We start from the raw sequence: 18,892 nt of genomic DNA, 5'->3' as shown, positions 1-18,892 counted from the left end.
ACCTAGAAAAGGCTTACGACAAAGTTCCAAGGGAGATCCTATGGAGATGCTTGGAGGCTAAAGGTGTGTACAGCAAGTACATTAGGGTGATCAAGGACATGTATAAGGGAGCCAAGACCAGGGTAAGGACAGTAGGAGGAGACTCAGAGCACTTCCCAATTATGATGGGGTTGCATCAAGGATCAACTCTTAGTCTGTTTTTATTTGCCTTGGTGATGGATGAATTGACGCGACAAATTCAAGGTGAGGTGCCATGGTGTATGCTTTTCACGGATGATATAGTCCTGATTGACGAGACTTGTAGCGGAGTTAACGCTAAGCTGGAGGCTTGGAGACAGACTCTGGAGTCTAAAGAGTTCAAGCTGAGTAGGACCAGACAGAGTACTTGGAGTGCAAGTTCAGTGAAGCACCTCAAGAGGCTGGCGTGGAAGTGAGGCTTGGTACCCAGGTCATCCAGAAGAAAAGTAGTTTCAATTATCTATCTTGGGTCTATTATACAAGGCAGTGGGGAGATTGATGATGATGTCACACATCGTATTGGGGCAGGGTAGATGAAATGGAGGCTCTCTTCCGGAGTGCTATGTGATAAGAAGGTGCCACCACAACTTAAGGGCAAGTTCTACAAAGTAGTGGTTAGACCGACTATGTTGTATGGGGCGGAGTGTTGGCCGATTAAGATCGTTCACATTCAAAGATGAAAGTTGCCGAGATGAGAATGTTGAGATGGATGTGTGGGCACACCGGAGTGACAGGATTAGGAATGAGGCTATCCGGGACAAAGTGGGAGTGGCCTCGATGGAAGACAAGATGCGGAAAGCGAGACTTAGATGGTTTGGACATGTGAAGAGGAGAGACACAGATGCCCTAGTGCGGAAGTGTGAAAGGTTGGCCATGGATGGTTTCAGAAGAGGTAGGGGTAGGCCGAAGAAGTATTAGGGAGAGGTGATTAGACAGGACATGGCGCAGTTACAGCTTACCAAGGACATGACCTTAGATAGGAGGGTATGGAGGACTCAGATTAGGGTAGAAGGCTAGTAGATAGTATCGTTTATCCTTTCATATTAGTAGCCGCATTATCGCGATATAAGTTCTTGTGCTTTGATTTCTGCTACTATCTATTATTTTACTCGTACTTTGATTATCTTATTTTATACGTGATAGCCATCGTCCTTTGCAAACGTTCATCATGGCTTAGTCGCTTTCGTTATTTTCATTTCCATATCGCTTTGAATTTCTTGGCCTTATCTGACCTCTTTTTATGCTTTCTATTGAGCCGAGGGTCTTTCGAAAATAGCCGTCCTACCTTGGTAGGAGTAAGTCCCGCGACACTTACCCTCCCCCTGGACCCCGCACGTGGGATTTCACTGGGTTGTTGTTGTTGTTGTTGTATATAGTAGACGTTGAAACCCCTTTGGCTTCTTCGCGTGCGGGTTAAAGCTAGTAATGTATTAGTTATTACACCTTCAAGTTTATTAATCAGAACCAATCACTGAAGTTGCAGATAAACACTTGAAAGGTGGCGCCCTCGAAGTGATGACGAGACCCTTGAAAATGGAAGAAGATCTCAAAACACACGCATAACATAACATGTATTAATCATTTGACCTTCTATCTTGCATGAAATATATATAGATTTTTTCATAATTTATACATGTATTAGTTATGTGGGTCTCTAAATTGTAAACCAAACACCGTATTAAAATTTTATACATGAATAACTTATGTTCTAACCAGCTACGTACCAAACGTTGTACTATTACTTATGAAGGATTTAATACCTGCATAACTCACCTCCAAACCAACTACCTAACGACCCCTATCTAGTTTGTACAACTCTTTGGATTGAACTTTTATTAACTAACTTAATAAGCTGTAGTGATGATCCTTTACCAAAAAAAAAAAAAATTATATCTTTTTAGCAAAGATTTTTGTTTTCACACATAAAAGATTGAAAATATCATTTCTTCTATTCAAATTTGTGGTAATAGAGAACTATTTCCTCGTGATTTTAAATCTGTATCATTAATCACGTTCACTATAAGTCTATAATATTGAATAATCAGAAATACTGTATCATACATATATACAGTGTCACGTACACAACACTCTATTACCCAAATGGAGAAATCAGATCTTCAGGACAAAAGATATCATTCAACTTTTACTTGCAGACGATACCAAAGTAGTAGTACCATTTTTAGCTTTCTGCAAAGAAATGTGTATAGAGATTTTAAAGAAAACTTTTTAACTCTTGTACAGCTGTGTTTAAAAAAAAAAAAAATTATTCACACTTTGCATTCCTTTTTGGAAGCTTTATATAATTCAAAGTTTTTCAGTTGTCTTTAGAAAGAAAAAGAATGGAGATGAAACGGAAAAGGGGACGACCAAGGAAGAAGCCTTTGGTTAATTCAGAAAAGGAAGAAAAACTAACTTGCTCCTCCAGCCACCGCCGGCAGCCTGAGTTCTTCACCCTATTCCATTCTGATTGGAGCTCTCGACAACTTGTACCTACTTTTTCTCTCTTATCACTCAAAAACTGATTTTCTCTTAGTACATTATGGGGTCGTTTGGTAGCCGGTTAGAAGTAAGTTATTCATGTATTAAAATCCTGCATAAATACTATCACGTTTGGTAGCTGGTTAGGAGCTAAGTTATTCATGTATAAAATTAATATGGTGTTTGGTTTGCGATTTAGAAACCCATGTAACTAATACATGTACAAGCTATGGGGGAATTTATGTATTATGTTATGCAGGGCAAAATATGGAATAACTAATACATGAATAACTAAACCCTGCATAAAATAATACATAGATTCCCTCATTACTATTTCATGTATTCATGTATTATTAATACCTGCATAACCCTAACCAGTTACCAAACGACCCCATTTGTTTAGTGGGTGTGGATTATTGTGTGTTTACGTATGGAGTAGTGTGTGTGTTATCTCCATGTATACGCTTGCGTGTATTTTCCTTGTGTTCAAATTACATACACTATCAGTATTATAAATTTCACATTATTTTGCAGCTTTGGTGACTTAACAGTGTAAGCTTTTACTTGTATGCTAACGATATAACATGCGTTATAAGTTGCAAATTGCACTCATATACTACTAAAAACGTTATTTTATAACTAACATTATTAGTTGTATTAGACTTCTTTTTATTTTTTTATAGTATGTTGGTGATCGATCAAAAGTTGTGAACCCAAAAGTGTAAGATTTGATCCATCAACTTGTGAGTCAAAAACAAATCTAAGCTAGCACAACTAATGTAAGTTATGTACACAAATAAAGTTTTGTCGCGGAAAGCTTTTTAGTTTTTGCAAATTAACCACTAAAAATCTTTTCTTCAATATGACGGTTAAATCACCCTCTATTTTTTTTATTTTTTATTTTAATTAAGGGCCTGAATTTAAGATGTTTCTTCTTGTTTTTGCTTCGGCAACAATGTACATAGTTTTTGCCTCTGTAATAACATTACTCTGCAGTAACTATGTACATAGTTTTTGGCTTTGGGGTATTAGTTTAATGTCTTTAGAAGACACTCTTAACCCTAGCGTATCCGTTTATTGCTATCCTATATGGTAAAATATTTTACCGACTACTTCATGGACTTTTGAAACTTAATTAAAAGTACAAGTTGATAATCAAGCCCTTTTTGTTACCTAGATCTACTGATTTGTTTTACTCAAACATTAATCTCCACATTTTTAATTAGTACATAGTCAGACTCAAGTTTTAAATTTAATATATTCAACCTTCAAGATTTTTTAATTCTGAACTCATTATACTTTTTAAATTATGTGTTCAAATTTCATATTTATTGTCTTATTGAAACATTACAAAGGTCTATCACTACTTTGGTTTTTACAGAAATTACCAAAGAACTTCACTAGGGAATTTGGGGAGAGCATCAAAGAAACAAGCACAATTAAAGACTTGACTGGGAAAGCTTGGCTTGTATCTGTGGAAAAGACTGAAGATGGAGTATTCTTCATTGGAGAAGGATGGGAAGATTTCATCAACTATCACTCTCTGAAAGATGGCTACTTCTTGATTTTCATATATGATGAGGGGGACTCTTCATTCACTGTCAAAATATTCAGCACAACTGCTTGCAAGAAATCAGTGCCTATGGCTATAGTACAAATTAAAAGAAGAGACCATCTGAGATATAAGTATTAATTACTAGTAGTAGTTATTGTAGTAAACTTAAGACACTGTATCTTTCATTTCTTTTTGGTTTTAAGCCTTATCAACATAGAACGTATCTAAATACTGACTCAATTTAATTTGTTATTCACTTTCGTTCACGTCCCCAGTAAATGAGAGTAGGATGTTAATGTCAAGTTAAGGTGTTTTCTGATAGTCAATGAGTTGGACGAATACTTTGGAGATTAAGGCTTAGTAGTCTATTTGGCTAAACTTATAGAATCTGATTATTTTGAAAAATGCTTTTGAAAAGAGTATATTTGAAAAAGTAGCCGTTTGTATTTGACTTAATAATTTGAAAGACACTTTTGGTAACATCAAAGTAACAATAGGTTCTAGATGTACTTGTGGGAAAAAACTATTTTGTGTTTGACTTAATAATTTGAAAGACACTTTTGGTAACATCAAAGTAACAATAGGTTCTAGATGTACTTGTGGGAAAAAACTATTTTTTTTAGCATTCGAAAAATAACTTTTGTTACTATTGAAAAAATACGTATGTTTTTAATTACAAATATGGCCAAAACCTCAATAATTTAAAATAAGCACTTTTAGCTTCACATAAATTTAATCATAGTGAGATATTGGTGGAAGGTAGCAGAATAGAGTGATATACTCAGATGAGTGTGACACCATTGTTATTAAAAAATTGCTTCTTGATAGTGTTGATAGTTTGGAGACTACAGAATCCAAATCTTTATACCTTTAAAAGCTTTTTCAGGAAAAAAAATACGAAGTACTTCCTAGTTTCTTCGAAATTATCCTTTCTGTATCGTTTAATATCTTTAAGTTTCCATTAAATAACTATGAAACTAACGTGGTAGGAGCAACGACACCCTGACATTAAATAGATCAGGTACAACGTTTAAATTGGACATTGACTGTTCACACAAATAGAAAAATCAGATCTTCAAGACAAGAAAGAGATCGTTCAACTATTAACCTTGCAGATGTCAAAGTTAACATTTTTAGCTTTCGTCAACTTCCCCCTTCTGCATACAATGTAACGGAGAGCCACATCGAAAGAAAGGCCATCACTTCAAGATACAAGAATGAAGAACCCAATAAAGGAATTACTTTGAACTACTTTAGCTGAAGCACCCTTTCGCAAACTCGCTTCATCATGGCTTACAATAACACGTTATTTTCATTTCCATATCGCCAATTTGAATTTCTTGGCTTATCCGACCTCTTTTTATGCTTTTATTGAACCAGGGTCTTTCGGAAACGCTTCGTCCTACCTTGGTAGGAGTCGAGTCTTCGTACCTCCTTCCCTGCATCTCACGCGTTGTGAGATTTCACTGGGTTGTTGTTGTTGTTGTACCTTAATTTCTGACATAAACCAAAGAAAAGCACCTTGCATGTACCCATTCGTCTTTAAATAAGTCTTAACGTTTTGGAAAAGTCTTCTATAACACCACCATTTGATTAAAAAGAATATAACGAGAAAATAAAAAGGGCATCCTATTTAAAATGTAAGCCAGAGCTACCCTAATATAGGATTTGCTACTGCTGCTATGTATTTAGTATAGTAACCCTCAATGATGGTTGTGATACATGGCAAGTGTCTAAAATTAAAAAATCAGGCAAATTTGAGAAGAGTTCTATTAGAAAAAGATGAATATTTTTTTTTTTTTTTTTGAAAAGGAGAAAAAGATGAATATTATACTTGGTATGCACCACCATTGATGTTCTAGCAAAGTGAACACTAATTTAGATGAATGTTATGCTCTGTACATGTTGCTATATGTTTCTATTGACACTTTCCTCTGCTGACGAGATTCCTAACGGACTTTTACACGGTACTTTTATCTCATTTGATGCTAAATCGGGACTTAAGTTGAAGACTAAGGACCGGAATGTAATTTAGAGTACTCAACTAATTCAGCCCAATTTTTCAACGTCAGGTATTAGTAATATCCACCAGAAAAAGATTTAGAGCCTGTTTGGATGGGCTTAAAAAAAAAGCAGCTTATAAGCTGCAAACAGCTTAAAAGCTAAAAAAAAATAAGTTAGGGTAGCCCAACTGATTTTTTTTTTACTTATAAGCTGTTTTCAGCTTTGCTTTAGATAAGGTAAGACAAATAGGCCCAATTATTTTTTTAGACTTATTTTAAGACAAAATTTTAAAAACAATTTATTGTTAGGTTTCAACAAACACTCAAAAAAAGCGAAAACTTGACTTATAAGCAACTTATAAGCTAAATCCAAACGGGCTCTTACACACTGAATCTCTCCATAAAGCCTAATACACGTAATAATGCTTGAAAGCCTAGCAACTACACACAACAGTCGAGCAATACCATGTCAATAAATGTGGTTCTTTCTCTGTCCCTCTTTACGCACAAGTTTAACTTTCTGAGGTCAAAATTACCAAAATCATTCATTTCATGGTGTATACACACCGTGCGGGAAAGTTTTTACCGGGAAGGGAATAATCCAATGGTTCCACCCCACCACCACTAAAAAAAAAAAAGAAAATGAAAAGAAAAAAGAAAAAAAGACAATGTTGTAAAGCTTAGGAAAGCACAGATTTGCATCTCTGCAAAGCAAGATTGTGGGAAAAAAAACAATAATAAAAATGAAGGGATTTTACACGACAGTCATCATCTTTACATCTCATAGAAGGGAATCAAATCATCAATTTTACAGCAGTTCGGGAGCCGAAAGGAACAAGACATTTTTACACCTAGCCCAAACTCAATACTGGTAAATGACAAAAGGGCAAGAATCTTAAGTCCATACTTAGCCAAAAGATTACAACTCACATGTAGGATTGGGTTTCTACCAGAATGACACAAAAGCACTACATTGTTAAGGAGAGGAATGTCAAAATAATTTAAATCATTTTACCATCAAGACTGCATTATCAAGGAGTTTGGTTCACGGCCATGTACCCTCAATCTATAGATGCATGTGTGTGGCTTTCCATGGTTGGATGTGAAATCAAACCTGATTGTGTCGATGAGACTAGAGCCTGCAGACTCTAAAACATTGAAAGTCTGAGCATTGCTCTTGTCCAGATCATATATGAATTCCGTCAAAAGGAACATCTTCTCACTACTGGCTGCTAGATCAGTCTCTTTTTGATCATGAAGCCATCCTGATACCCTGCAGTTCTTCGGAGCACTGGACCTATCGTAAGCAACACTCTGTTCAAAAAATTTGGAGTTAGTAACTTGGTGCTTAAGAAGCATAACCACATAGAACCAGCAATCCTTTTTTGATAAGGGTGCGCCAGAAATCATTCAGCATAAAGCAGGTTAACAATGTAAATTGTTCAGAAAGCACATTCTGTCATTAAATGATGCAAATTCACTAGCAATGTAGTGCTAATCACAGCGGGACTGCTAAACCTTGGGTAGACAAATCTAAACGTTTGGTGTTCCATAAATAATCAAAGTAAAATGTGGGGAAGAGGAGAAGTATTGACAGAAGAGACTAGCAAGAGCACCCATTCAAGCTTTATATACTTTCTTTTATCAAGTAAAATGATTTATCACCGTTGATTTCTTCATTCTAAGTGTTTGGGAAATATGCTTCTCCGACGGACTCAAATTGTTCAGCAAGGTAAACATGCATGTTATAGCGTGCCACACTTCTGCTTATAAATATTTTTCTAATGACCTTTGGTTAAAATCATTAACAGCTCAAACGCAATACAGCAGTACATTGATCAGATCATATGAACTCCTAAGCTCCTATAGAATCCAGCAGAATAAGAAACCCTGCTCAAGGTATGAATATAGTTCTAAGAGGACAAGCACAAAGAACACCATAGATGCTAGAGCTCAAGTCTCAAAGTATGAAGCATCGAAAAAGTAGTTACTCAAAGAAACTCAAAAAGTTCACATACCAAATATAAAATTAGCACTTCAAATAAAAAATCAGTATATTAGTCATTACCTGGCCTCAAACTCAAGGCTTTTTATGGAATTTTCCTTGGTTGATATGCTACAAGGTGTTTATCCATAATTATGCAAAACAAAAAACAAAAAAAACAAAAAAAAAAAATCATCACTCAAAAACTAATGTGTAAAGGTGCAGTTTAGACAAGATTCTAAGGCTAAGGAAGCAGTCTATCCATAGGAAGCACTGCCCTTCATCCTAGCCTCTGAACAACCCGGCTTAAATGAGAAATGGTCGCAACTTGCACTATTGGAAACTCAAGTTTTGCTGGCAACAAGCAAGTTCATCTAAGTTATACTTCTTATTTCATACAACTGGAAAATGTTTTTTTCTGACTGAGAAATTCATATGGGCCAACCCTGAGAACCAACCGCAGCCTTCAAAACTTGGGGATAATGGGCCCGACTCTCTACCCTTCTCCACTTAAATACCAAGCTTTCTGCATTGCAGGCTAGAACATGTGACCTAAATCACAAGTCCCTCAACCTTTCCCACTTGAACTAAGATCTGGGGCACAATTGGAAAATGTTTTAATTGATGTATCACCAGCAAAAATAAACCCTAACGTTCATTAAAATGAGCTGTACGCCCAAGTAACAGCATGTGATCACGTAATGCTCTCTAAGCATATTCAATCAATAACATTCAATTAAGTATGAGATCCACCTATGCGAAGAGGATTGTAAAGATATGGCTTGAATACTTTTCTCAACAGAGAAAGTAGAAAGTAGAAAGTAGAAAGATTCAAGAAGGCATCTTGGACAGTTACACCGCTAGAGTACTAGTTTAAAAAGGCAGTTTGTAATCAGTGGTTTCTATTGTGATGCTACTGATCATTAAACGAGGGAAGTCTACATATACATTCAAACAAAATAAACTACCAAGTATCGTTTAAAAGGTAGAAGAGAATACATCTTGGTCTGAGTGGTTTTGTCCCTTGTCTGGAAAACAACCTAACCAGACAATTCTCAGCAATCGATATAAATAATGCTCCTTAGGTTAGGATACAAGCAGAATCAGTCATGTGTCCGGACCAAGATTAGAGCAGTTCTTTGCTTTTGTTAGTAGATTAAAGGTTACCATGGCTCTAGAAACTAAAAAGACTCCGGCATCTAGAAATAACACAAAGAGACACAAATTTACAAAGATAAACACATCGATACACATATGCACCTGTCACAAACATAAGCAAACAACTATATAGCAGAGAAAGTTTGCCAGAATAAGCACACTTGTGGATGCAAAAGCAGTGTTTATAGTGGTTTAGACTTCAGATGATGATAGTTATGGAAGAACAAACAGAGAGGGATAGGAAATTCAGGTATGTATGTGAAGATAAAGATGAAAGGCTAAGAGAGATGTAATGAAGACAAATGAGGAATTAACAGAGAAGAGAAAGACAAATAAGAACTCTCAACTACTACATGTTCAGCTAAAGCAGAATAGTTGATAGTGCCAAAATGATTGATTAGTATGAATGCCACTCACTTGACTTTTATCACTTATATCTTCAATTAATCTCCAGACGACAATTGCCTAGTTTGGGGCCCAAGCCATCAGTTCTGGATCTCAGTCCAATCAGTTATCCATACTACCTCCGAATAGAAGCAACATATACAAGCATTAATTCAATGGATCTCCACAGAAAGCGCCTCTTATTAAGATGCAAGGCATGTCAATTGTAGAATATATCCCTCGATCACTAAGAACACAAATATGAGGTGGACGGGTTTGCATCCTCTAGTTAAAGATTCTCACCCAATAATTAACATCTTACTAAGAAAGAGAAGACTCAATTTGGCCTAGCCCAACCCTGCACTTTCTAATTTTGAGTCCATACACTTAACTTACGCATTAATAAGTGTTATCGAAGGCGAAAAGCGCATAAAAACTCTAGGGTACGTTGGGGCTTTAAGCGCAAAGGACTAATATAGCGTGGGCTTTTATGAAGAAAAGTGCAGATGGAGAAAAAATACAAATATGTATGTTTAGTCCAAGACTAATAATAATAAGCAATGAATAACATATATACTATATGGACAGATTTTTAGGAGAATGCTCATTAGTAAGGAAAAGTATAGCTTAGAGCCTTGATGACGACATTTAACTATTTAAGCGTCCACTAAGGAAAGTGCTCACAACATGTTTTGCGCCTCGCTTCAGGCCTTAAGTGCCCTATAACCCTTTGACAACACTAGCATTAATCGGAGCCCTAGGTGAATTTGTGAAGCACACAAAGCAGTAGGCAACCCTAGATGGAATATACTTTCATTCTGGTAAAATACTTCTCATTCTGGTACACATTTATATGAAAGCTACTTGTGCTTCTAATATGTTGTCTATACATAAAACGGCTTAATTCATGCTGACCCTCCTAGGCTCAGACTGACCAATTTCAATCAAAATCTAAATGCCAGACTCGAACTAAATTGTGCTCATAATGACTAAAGGCTCGGTTGTATAACATTCACAAAATGGCCAAACATTAGAAGTTATCACAAGCTTTATCATCACATTATGAGTTAGTCATCACATAAATAGTCACATGTAAGGGTGAAGCTCAAATAAATGCAAGGTACTAAAGAATCAGTGTCAGCACCATCACAAGCATAAAGAAAACATTATACAATACAATCATTATTACTATCCAATAGAAAAAGGCGTTACCTTTGCAACATGTTCCAAGGTGACAGCTTCAGGTATAATAGCTGTCCGGAGCCTAATCTGGACAAACCCGGTATCCCCTTTAAGAGGAAAACACTGACCAGGTTCTCCAAAACTGGGTGTAACTATCTTCTGAGCATCATTACTAACAGCATTCCGGTTAGTTAACCGACTAAAAACATCACCACCACCGCCAGATTTCGTAATAAACGGCTCTGAATGCTTCACTACACGAGCCCCACCCGATCCCAACGCATAATCCACTCTCCCTAATCCATCAGCAGCATGTTTCTCAATCTCTTTCTCAACTATCTCCCTCGCATACACCCGAAATTCATCCAAACTCTTATCATCAACTTCACTACTCCCTTTCGCCTTCCTATATTCCTCCAATATACTCTCCACCTCGTCCCTCGACACCCAATTTTTCTCTCTAAATTCACCCATCAACTTCCCTAAATTCTCGTTTTCGCCACTCACTTCCTTCAACTTCAACTCCAATTCCCCTACTTTACCATCCACCTTCACATTCAACTCCTCCCTCACATTCTTAATCCCCGAATCAATTTTCGAATCAATTACATCAATCTGAACTTGCATCATTTTCGTCGTTTTCTTAACAAACGATTCCATTTCCGCAAACTTCCCATCGAAATCACCCGAAATTACAGAAAAACCATCAGAATCATCCTCCTTATATAAATTCCCAATAACTCTACGAACAATCTGAATTAAACCAAGTACGACAAGAACCAACAACAAATTCTTAGTTAATACACTAACCACAGTTAACCACCTCGGTTTAGGCGGCTTAGAGTGTTTCTTAGGAGCCGAGCCGGTAGTGCGCCGGGTAGATGATATCGGAACACTAGTATTGGGCAAGGGTTTCTTAACCACTTGAATCGCATCTCGACCGTCGGTTCTGATTGGATCAACGGCGGCGGCGGTGGCGGCGGCTAAGTTGGAGTCGGTTAAATCTAGGTTAGGTTGTTTTTTCTCGACGGCTCGGCGACGGGTCGGACCCGAGGCTGGATTGGCTGATATGGAGACTGTGGATGTTGACATTTGTGCAAGAATTATGGAGAAAACCCTAGAGATTGAGAGGGAATTTTTTGGGGAGAAGGAAATATGGAGGGACGTGACAAAGTTTGAAAGTGGGGGAGTTAAAATTGAAATTCGAATGAACCGGTTCGATTCGATCCTTTTGACTTTTGAAGGTTGTTTTTAAGTTCAAATTTTGAATTGGATACCTTTTTTGTAAATTTTTTTTTTTTTTTAATTAAAACCCCAAGGGGTTATTTTGTATTAACAAAGAACGAAAGGGTCCAATCAGCCAAAGTAAAAAAAGCAAGAGGCGGAAAGCGTAAAAAACAAAAAGCAAAGTATAAGCTTTGCAGAATCCCCTCTTCATTTGTTTTTATTAAGATTAAGACGTTTGAATCTAAATGTGCATCTGAATCATTAAGATGTTGTCTCTAGGTTTGAACACTTAATGATTAAGACTGTTTGTTTTTCAATATCTGAATGTGCATAATGTGTTTATTTAAACATAATAAATATACAATTCAAATTAAAAAGTAACTAAATAGTAGAAAATAAATACAAATTTAATTAAAAAAATATTATTTGATTAAAAAAAATGAAACATTTATGTTCACTAGTAATGGTGGAGATGTTTTGTAGTCATGGTGGATGGTGAGTGGGGGTGGAGGGGTAAGTGGGTGGTTGGGGTGAGGGGTGGGAGATTGTGGGGTTAGGGTTGGTGGGGAGTGGGGTGGGGTTGGTGGTAGGGGTAGGGTAGTGGGGAGTGGGGATGGGTGGTGGGGGTAGGGGTTGTTGGTGGGGAGTGGAGGTGGGGTTGGTGGTGGGTGGTGGGGGTGGGGATTGGTGGTGGGGAGTTTGGAGTGGAAGGTGGGTGAATGGTGGGGTGAGGTTGGAGTGGAGAGTGGGTGGGGGTGGGGGTGGGATTGAGGTGGAGGGTTGGGGTTGGGGTTAGAACTGGTGATAAAAAAGTTCCATACAAAAATACTTGTTAATGATATTAAGACTTGGTTCAAGATCTTAATGATTAAGACATATTCAGACCCAATAAATGCTTAGATCTTAATGCAAACAAATGCACTAGTGGCTTAAGGTCTGAACCATTCAGATTCGGACCTCCAACAAGTGCAAACAAATGAGGCCAAAGTATGTATCCTACATATTAAAATTTAGAGCCTGCTCGGATTGACTTATTTTAGGTGTTTTTTAAACAAAATAATTTTTAAACACTTTTATAGTATTTGGATAAGATGAAATAGTATTTTTAAGTATTTTTTTAAGCCAAAATAATAAAAATAAATCAAATGCTTATACTGTAATTCATAAGTTCTAAGCTCATTCAAACAGACTCTTATCTTTTTCTTTTTCTTTCAAATATACTATTTTTTAGGTGAAATACTTCTATCAAAAGTATTTTTCATTCGTTAACATTTTTTATATATTTAATTTAATTTATCATATTTGAAGAGTATGAGTTGTGAAATTATCTTGCAAGGTCAAATACTAAAATTCAGATTTAGAGAGTTTGTGTGATTTTTGATAACATATAATAAAATTTAAGTAAAATTATGATAATAATAACATTCAACCAATAAATGTTATGTAAAATATCATAATTAAATCACTTTGAATGTGTAATTAAGCATTAGTCACGTCTCTTTCGAAGTCTTTGAACAACTCTAGAAAACCTCATTAATTTTTCTTTCTCTATACTACCAAGTATTTTTAGACATTGTGATTTGTGTAATGCGAGCTTAGTGGGTTAGTTACTTGAACTTTCACCTTGTTGGTGGGAGTTCGATTCCCCACCTTGTAATCCCTCTCCCATTTCTAACTTTCCCTACCCCATTTTTTTTAAATATGCAACCTCCATCATGTGCTTCGAATTTGCTCAATTCTGACCTTTAATACGACGTGAGAGCATTGCGAGAAGGGAATGTCTACCCATGCCCCTCCTCGCGATGGCTCATGTGATAACATATAATATGTTGTCCTTGCGCTAGCCATTTTATTTTTCAACTCCACCATTTTCGTGATGCACGAGTACTACGAGCTTTTTTTTAGGCTCAAGCCACTATAGCTAATGAGACATGACCTTTCTTAACTTCAATCTTGAGTTTTTCTTGTTATTTTCTCCCTTGAACAACTAATTATATCGCACACACATTTACATGTTCTAAAGACTTTGTTTGGTTTGCGTGGGTCTTTTCAAACCTTGGGATATCTCAATAACATTATTAAGATTATAATTAGACGTAATTAATATTTAAAACTTATAAGATCTGCACCTATATAATGAAAATAATGTACAATTACTTTGCTTGGTTCATGTTGAGTTTTCATATATTGGTGGTTTAAATCTTTAGTCTTGAAATACAATTATTAAGATTCATGGAAACATAATAATTAATTATAAAATACAATAAATGTATTCGCAACAAAATTATAAGAATAGAGTTTTTGAAAAGTTTCACTCATTTGACTAGCAATTCAACACGAGTAGGTCTTTTGTTCTCTTAGAACCCACAAGTAGATTACCTAGGAACGACTCCCATAGTAAAAAAGAATTTGTATATATATATATATATATATATATATATATATATATATTACTACTATATATTATAAGGGACAACTAAGGGGCTTTTGTAGTCCTCGCAAAAGTTTTCAATAAAATTTTAAACTTTTCAATTAATTACTTCTAGGTCCTAATCTTATTTTTTAAAGTCAAATTTACTTTTTGTTCTTAAGGTCTATTTTTCAAAAGTTGTCGAACCTCCTACCTCATTTTCCCTATTTTTTGGTTTTCTATTCGGTGCCCGATATCCTCATTTGAGCCCGATTAATCCAGATAATTCGCATTGCGTAGCGCCCATTCGGGGAAGCGCTCCCTCCAAAGATTTTTCCATATCCAGGTTCGAACCCGTGACCCCTTATTAAGGGAGGAACAGCCCCATCCGCTACACAAATTCTGTATTTGTCTTAAAAGTTCATTAACTATGTATTGATTATTAATTTAGAACTAAATAACTTTTAAAAATTAGGATCCAGAACTTATAAACGTAAAATTCTGGCTCAGCTTTTGATTTGAAGTAAATAATTTCATCAAAATGAAAGTTAATATATTAAAGGAGTGAAATGAAAGTTTTGCTTTTATATATTGAAAATATACTTATATGAAATTTAATTATTACTGACATAAATTATATTTCTTTAATTAAAATATCTATTTTTATAACTTGGGTTTAAGCCCGGGCCTCACGTAACTACATTTTTTTGCTTTTATATCTCTATCAAAAAATCTCTATCAACCCTTTTACTCCCTCTTTATCAAATTGCTCTAACCCTATTATCTCTACCTTTCCTTTATTTCACTTTTTTTGTTTGCCACTGCTTCTTTTTGGTTCACAAGGTATTTGCTGTCACCTTACTTTTGGTTCATGGGTATGTCCTGCTTCATTAATTTGCTTGTTAATTGGACTGTCAATTTCTTTCTTTTACTGCACCATATATGAGTTGGATTTGTATATGGGTCTACTATGATTTAATACTTGACTGTAATTCCTCTGGTAGTGTATGTTTTGGGTCCGTCTAATGGGTCTAATCCAGTTAACCCCAAGTTTTCAGCAGGCCATTAATTCAATTAAACAATCTGCTAATTCAATTTTGATTTTGTTGGTATTTTCGATATGAATCCTCAGTATCGGTTCAAGTGTGGGTAATTTTCAAGTACATTTTTATTTAGAGGATTTGGCTATTTTAAGATAATCGTTAATCTACTGCAACGCGGTGTTACTTAAGGCCATTAATACATTATTGAAAATCCTATGACATCTTGTTGATGAATTTTCTTTGCACATAGGCAGAGTTATTTATGGCTATTAGTACATTCCTCAAAGCTCTATATGACAGACATTATACTGTTACTTGCATCTGTCGAGGATACATTCATTCCCCGTGTTGTGGAAATTGTGGATAGTCATATTGATTTCAGTATCATGTTTCTTAGTTGTTGTTAAAGGCATGGTGCAATACTGTATCAAGATGATAGTTTTCCTTACCGTTTTTGGTTGTTGTTTGATTTGTTGGGTTTTGTGTGATGTTATAAAAAGTGATAGTGCGATGGTCTACATAGCGAGTTCATGTATACTGCATGTGTGGGTGTTGCATCCCCTGGATGCATCTTTAAATAAATTAATTGCTAATCAAAGGAACATTAATATGTTGCTGTCTGTTTTGATTTAGAAAACTTGACCTTTTCCAGTGATGGTATTTGATTGTTGTGGATTGGGCGTTGTTCCTTAGCTACATTGGTCATACTGCCCCCCCCCCCCCCCGCCCTCCCCATCTAAGAACGAATTTGCTTGCGAGCACTATTTATAAAATTTAATAAAGGGAAAAGGGTCAAATATACCTCTCTATTTTGTTTAATTGCTTGGTCGGAGCAGACCACAGAATTGACTAATTTTTTTTTTTTTTTAAATCGGATAATAAGAGGATTTGTCGTTTTCCATCCAAAATAGGGGTAGGAGAGTTTAAGGTACCTTGATATATGACATAGGACACTCTGCCTGCATCCAAAATTCGACCATGTTGTCTAGATTTCCATTTCTTGAGTTCCTTCCAAATTCGAAGTGTGTTGTGTAGATTTCGATGTTTTAAGTTCCACTTTAATTAGGAAATAACACTTGTTTTCCTCTCTAACGTAGCGGATGTGTCCGTTCATCATATTGACAAGTTTCCGGAAAACATTTAACGCGATTCCTTCTTGTGTTGTCCATCTATTTCTTCCTCCAGACATGTCATCGATTAGAGCAGCAGGTAGTCTTTGGCCAGAATGAGCCATTCTAGAGAATAAAGTGTGTTAACTTTACATTAGCATTTATCAACAACTGTCATTACAATACATACATATAGTTATTGCTAGAACCAGGAGGAAGTAATGTGCATTTAACAGACCTTTCAGCTATAGGGAAACAACACAAAGAAACAAAGAGGCAAGTATCAACATACATATATATGGGGCTTATTGTTTGGACTAGCAAATACAAAGGGTCAAACCCAATAGTAGATTTTGAAGAAAACTATAAACTTTTTACATGTTTCCATTCTAAACACTTGGGTAAAAAATAAAGAGTCTAATTGTAAAGAGACTCCAATAGGTCATTGCACTCCTTTGAAAAGCCATTTCTTAACAGTTAATGAGTAGTAGCTACTCAAAACTGGGATACTGTGTCCAAACATAGCTTATCAAAGGAAGAACTATCAGTAGAGGCCAAACAAGTAGGAAACAGAAATTGCATAACCTAGAAAACTTGAAGAAAATTGCTTTATAGTTCAAATGACACAAATTAATATAAGCCATGATAAGGGAAGAGCCAATCAAGATCATGTAGAAGAAGCATTACCCGTTCTCTATACCTCCAAAGTCAATATTGTCAATAACAGACAGTATCTGTCCCGCATTAGCAGGTCCCCTTTTTTTTGAGTTGTAACACAAAATGGAGTGGCTACTACCACAAAACATAATTTAATTATCAGGACCAAACCTAATTACTTGCACATATTCATCTGCAAGAGTAACTTTTCTTCCAGCCTAGATGCCCTCAATGAAGAACTCGTGCATCAACTCAAATGCTATTCCTTCTAGGAAGGATCGTATCACGGTCGCTTTATAAGCTCTTTTATTCTATTGAGACAAGAGAAAAAGTTCTATCAACAAAATTTCTATTTTAAATCAAAGCATCCCTACTAATGTTGAGTTAGGGGTTGAAAAAAGTAGAAGATCCCACTGAAATTATGATGGCTTATGAATCTGCTTTTTTTTTTTTTTTTTGACTTAAGATGTTTAGCTGAAAAATACTGTGTCATTATTTAATCAAATGAATTGTTTAGGGTTAGCATTAGAGCCAAAGAAGAGTCTCAATATTTATATACCATTTTTGCCTTTCCTATTCTAACTCACCCAACACCCCCCCCCCCCACACACATACCAAAAAAAAAAAAAAATGAGTTTGAACTTTATATATCAAAGAGGTTACTGGACAGTTCAAGACAAATCGAAGTCTTCCTGATATCTACCCCTAATATTTATATACCACACACAAACACTCCAACTATTTCTTGATTTCAATATATGGATTTAATATAGGATACAATGAAATTGATTAGGTATGAAAGATATCATGGAGATGAAGAAGGTTTGAGTCCGCAAATAAATTAGAAACAAAAAGCTAAAACCCTTTAATTGATCAAAAGACAATAACAAGGAGGAAAAGAAATTTTAGTTTGAGTTCGGATCGGGAAGATGTTTTTCCCAAATGGAAACCATGGAAGCTTTAAAAAAAAAAAAAAAACTTCATTTTGACACTCATCACACCTAAAGGACAATACGTGCAATGCATTTATTTAATGAGAAAAAAAAGCGAAATTACAAATGTAACCCTGTGAGGACTACAAAAAAGTTCTGATGTATATAAATTGAAGGCGTTTGGTTCAATAAATTGTACGTGAAAAATTGATTACTCTTATTTGTTTGTGTAGCTTTTGCAAAAGCAATTTTTTAGCATTAATCTTTTTGAAAACCACCTGGTAATTGGAATTGGTGTAATTATTACGATAATAATTACACAACCTATTGTAATTCTCTTCACAATTACGACGATTTGTTTTTTGTTATAACGTAATTTGAATGGAAAGTAATAACAAGCATATTGTTTGGTTGCACATGTGTAATTGCACGGTTAGATTAGTTTAAAAATAAAAATTAGGTTTATAAATGATATATTAAATTAGGTATTTAAGATACATATTGTTTCTTTGAAAATATATTAATTAATAGTAACATATTTGTAAGTAATATTGTAAAATTTGTATATATTTTTCAAATTATTAATGTTTTATTTTAATTAATTAAAAGCATACATTTTGTAAGAACACAATGAGCTGGATGATTGACAAAAAGATTAATATTTATACATATATTGTCATAACATTATTCAAATGTTTGTCAAAAAAAAAAAAAAAAAAACCATCGTAAGTGGTATACGAACAACATGAAAT

General features: G+C 35.3%; 2 protein-coding genes across 2 annotated transcripts; one reads left to right on the top strand and one right to left on the bottom strand.

Annotated features, from left to right (window-relative positions):
* The first annotated feature begins 2,336 nt into the window (after positions 1–2,336).
* On the top strand, positions 2,337–4,303 carry LOC132069369 (B3 domain-containing protein At3g18960-like). Its single transcript, XM_059462733.1, has 2 exons — positions 2,337–2,504; positions 3,878–4,303. Exons 1-2 carry the CDS (start codon positions 2,358–2,360, stop codon positions 4,187–4,189), a joined length of 459 nt encoding a protein of 152 aa, XP_059318716.1. The 5' UTR covers positions 2,337–2,357; the 3' UTR covers positions 4,190–4,303.
* Positions 4,304–6,775: 2,472 nt separating this feature from the next.
* LOC132030169 (SUN domain-containing protein 1-like) lies at positions 6,776–12,005 on the bottom strand. Its single transcript, XM_059419690.1, has 2 exons — positions 10,793–12,005; positions 6,776–7,368 (listed from the first exon to the last, which is right to left on the bottom strand). The coding sequence occupies exons 1-2, from the start codon at positions 11,852–11,854 to the stop codon at positions 7,072–7,074; spliced, it is 1,359 nt and encodes a 452-aa protein (XP_059275673.1). The 5' UTR covers positions 11,855–12,005; the 3' UTR covers positions 6,776–7,071.
* Between the last annotated feature and the right edge of the window lie 6,887 nt (positions 12,006–18,892).

Source organism: Lycium ferocissimum, chromosome 9 (genome assembly GCF_029784015.1).
Source record: "Lycium ferocissimum isolate CSIRO_LF1 chromosome 9, AGI_CSIRO_Lferr_CH_V1, whole genome shotgun sequence".
NCBI classification, from domain to species: domain Eukaryota; kingdom Viridiplantae; phylum Streptophyta; class Magnoliopsida; order Solanales; family Solanaceae; genus Lycium; species Lycium ferocissimum.
The sequence above is the reverse complement of the archived record's forward strand: the minus strand, read 5'-3'. Positions and strand labels throughout refer to the sequence as shown.

What these genes read in the sequence shown, in the direction of transcription:
- LOC132030169 (XM_059419690.1), bottom strand. Translation starts at nt 11,854, where the DNA reads ATGTCAACATCCACAGTCTCCATATCAGCCAATCCAGCCTCGGGTCCG. An exon ending in CCTTGGAACATGTTGCAAAG is followed by an intron (nt 7,369 to 10,792) that starts GTAACGCCTTTT and finishes TTTTTTGAACAG; the next exon opens with AGTGTTGCTTACGATAGGTC.
- LOC132069369 (XM_059462733.1), top strand. Translation starts at nt 2,358, where the DNA reads ATGGAGATGAAACGGAAAAGGGGACGACCAAGGAAGAAGCCTTTGGTT. An exon ending in ATTGGAGCTCTCGACAACTT is followed by an intron (nt 2,505 to 3,877) that starts GTACCTACTTTT and finishes TGGTTTTTACAG; the next exon opens with AAATTACCAAAGAACTTCAC.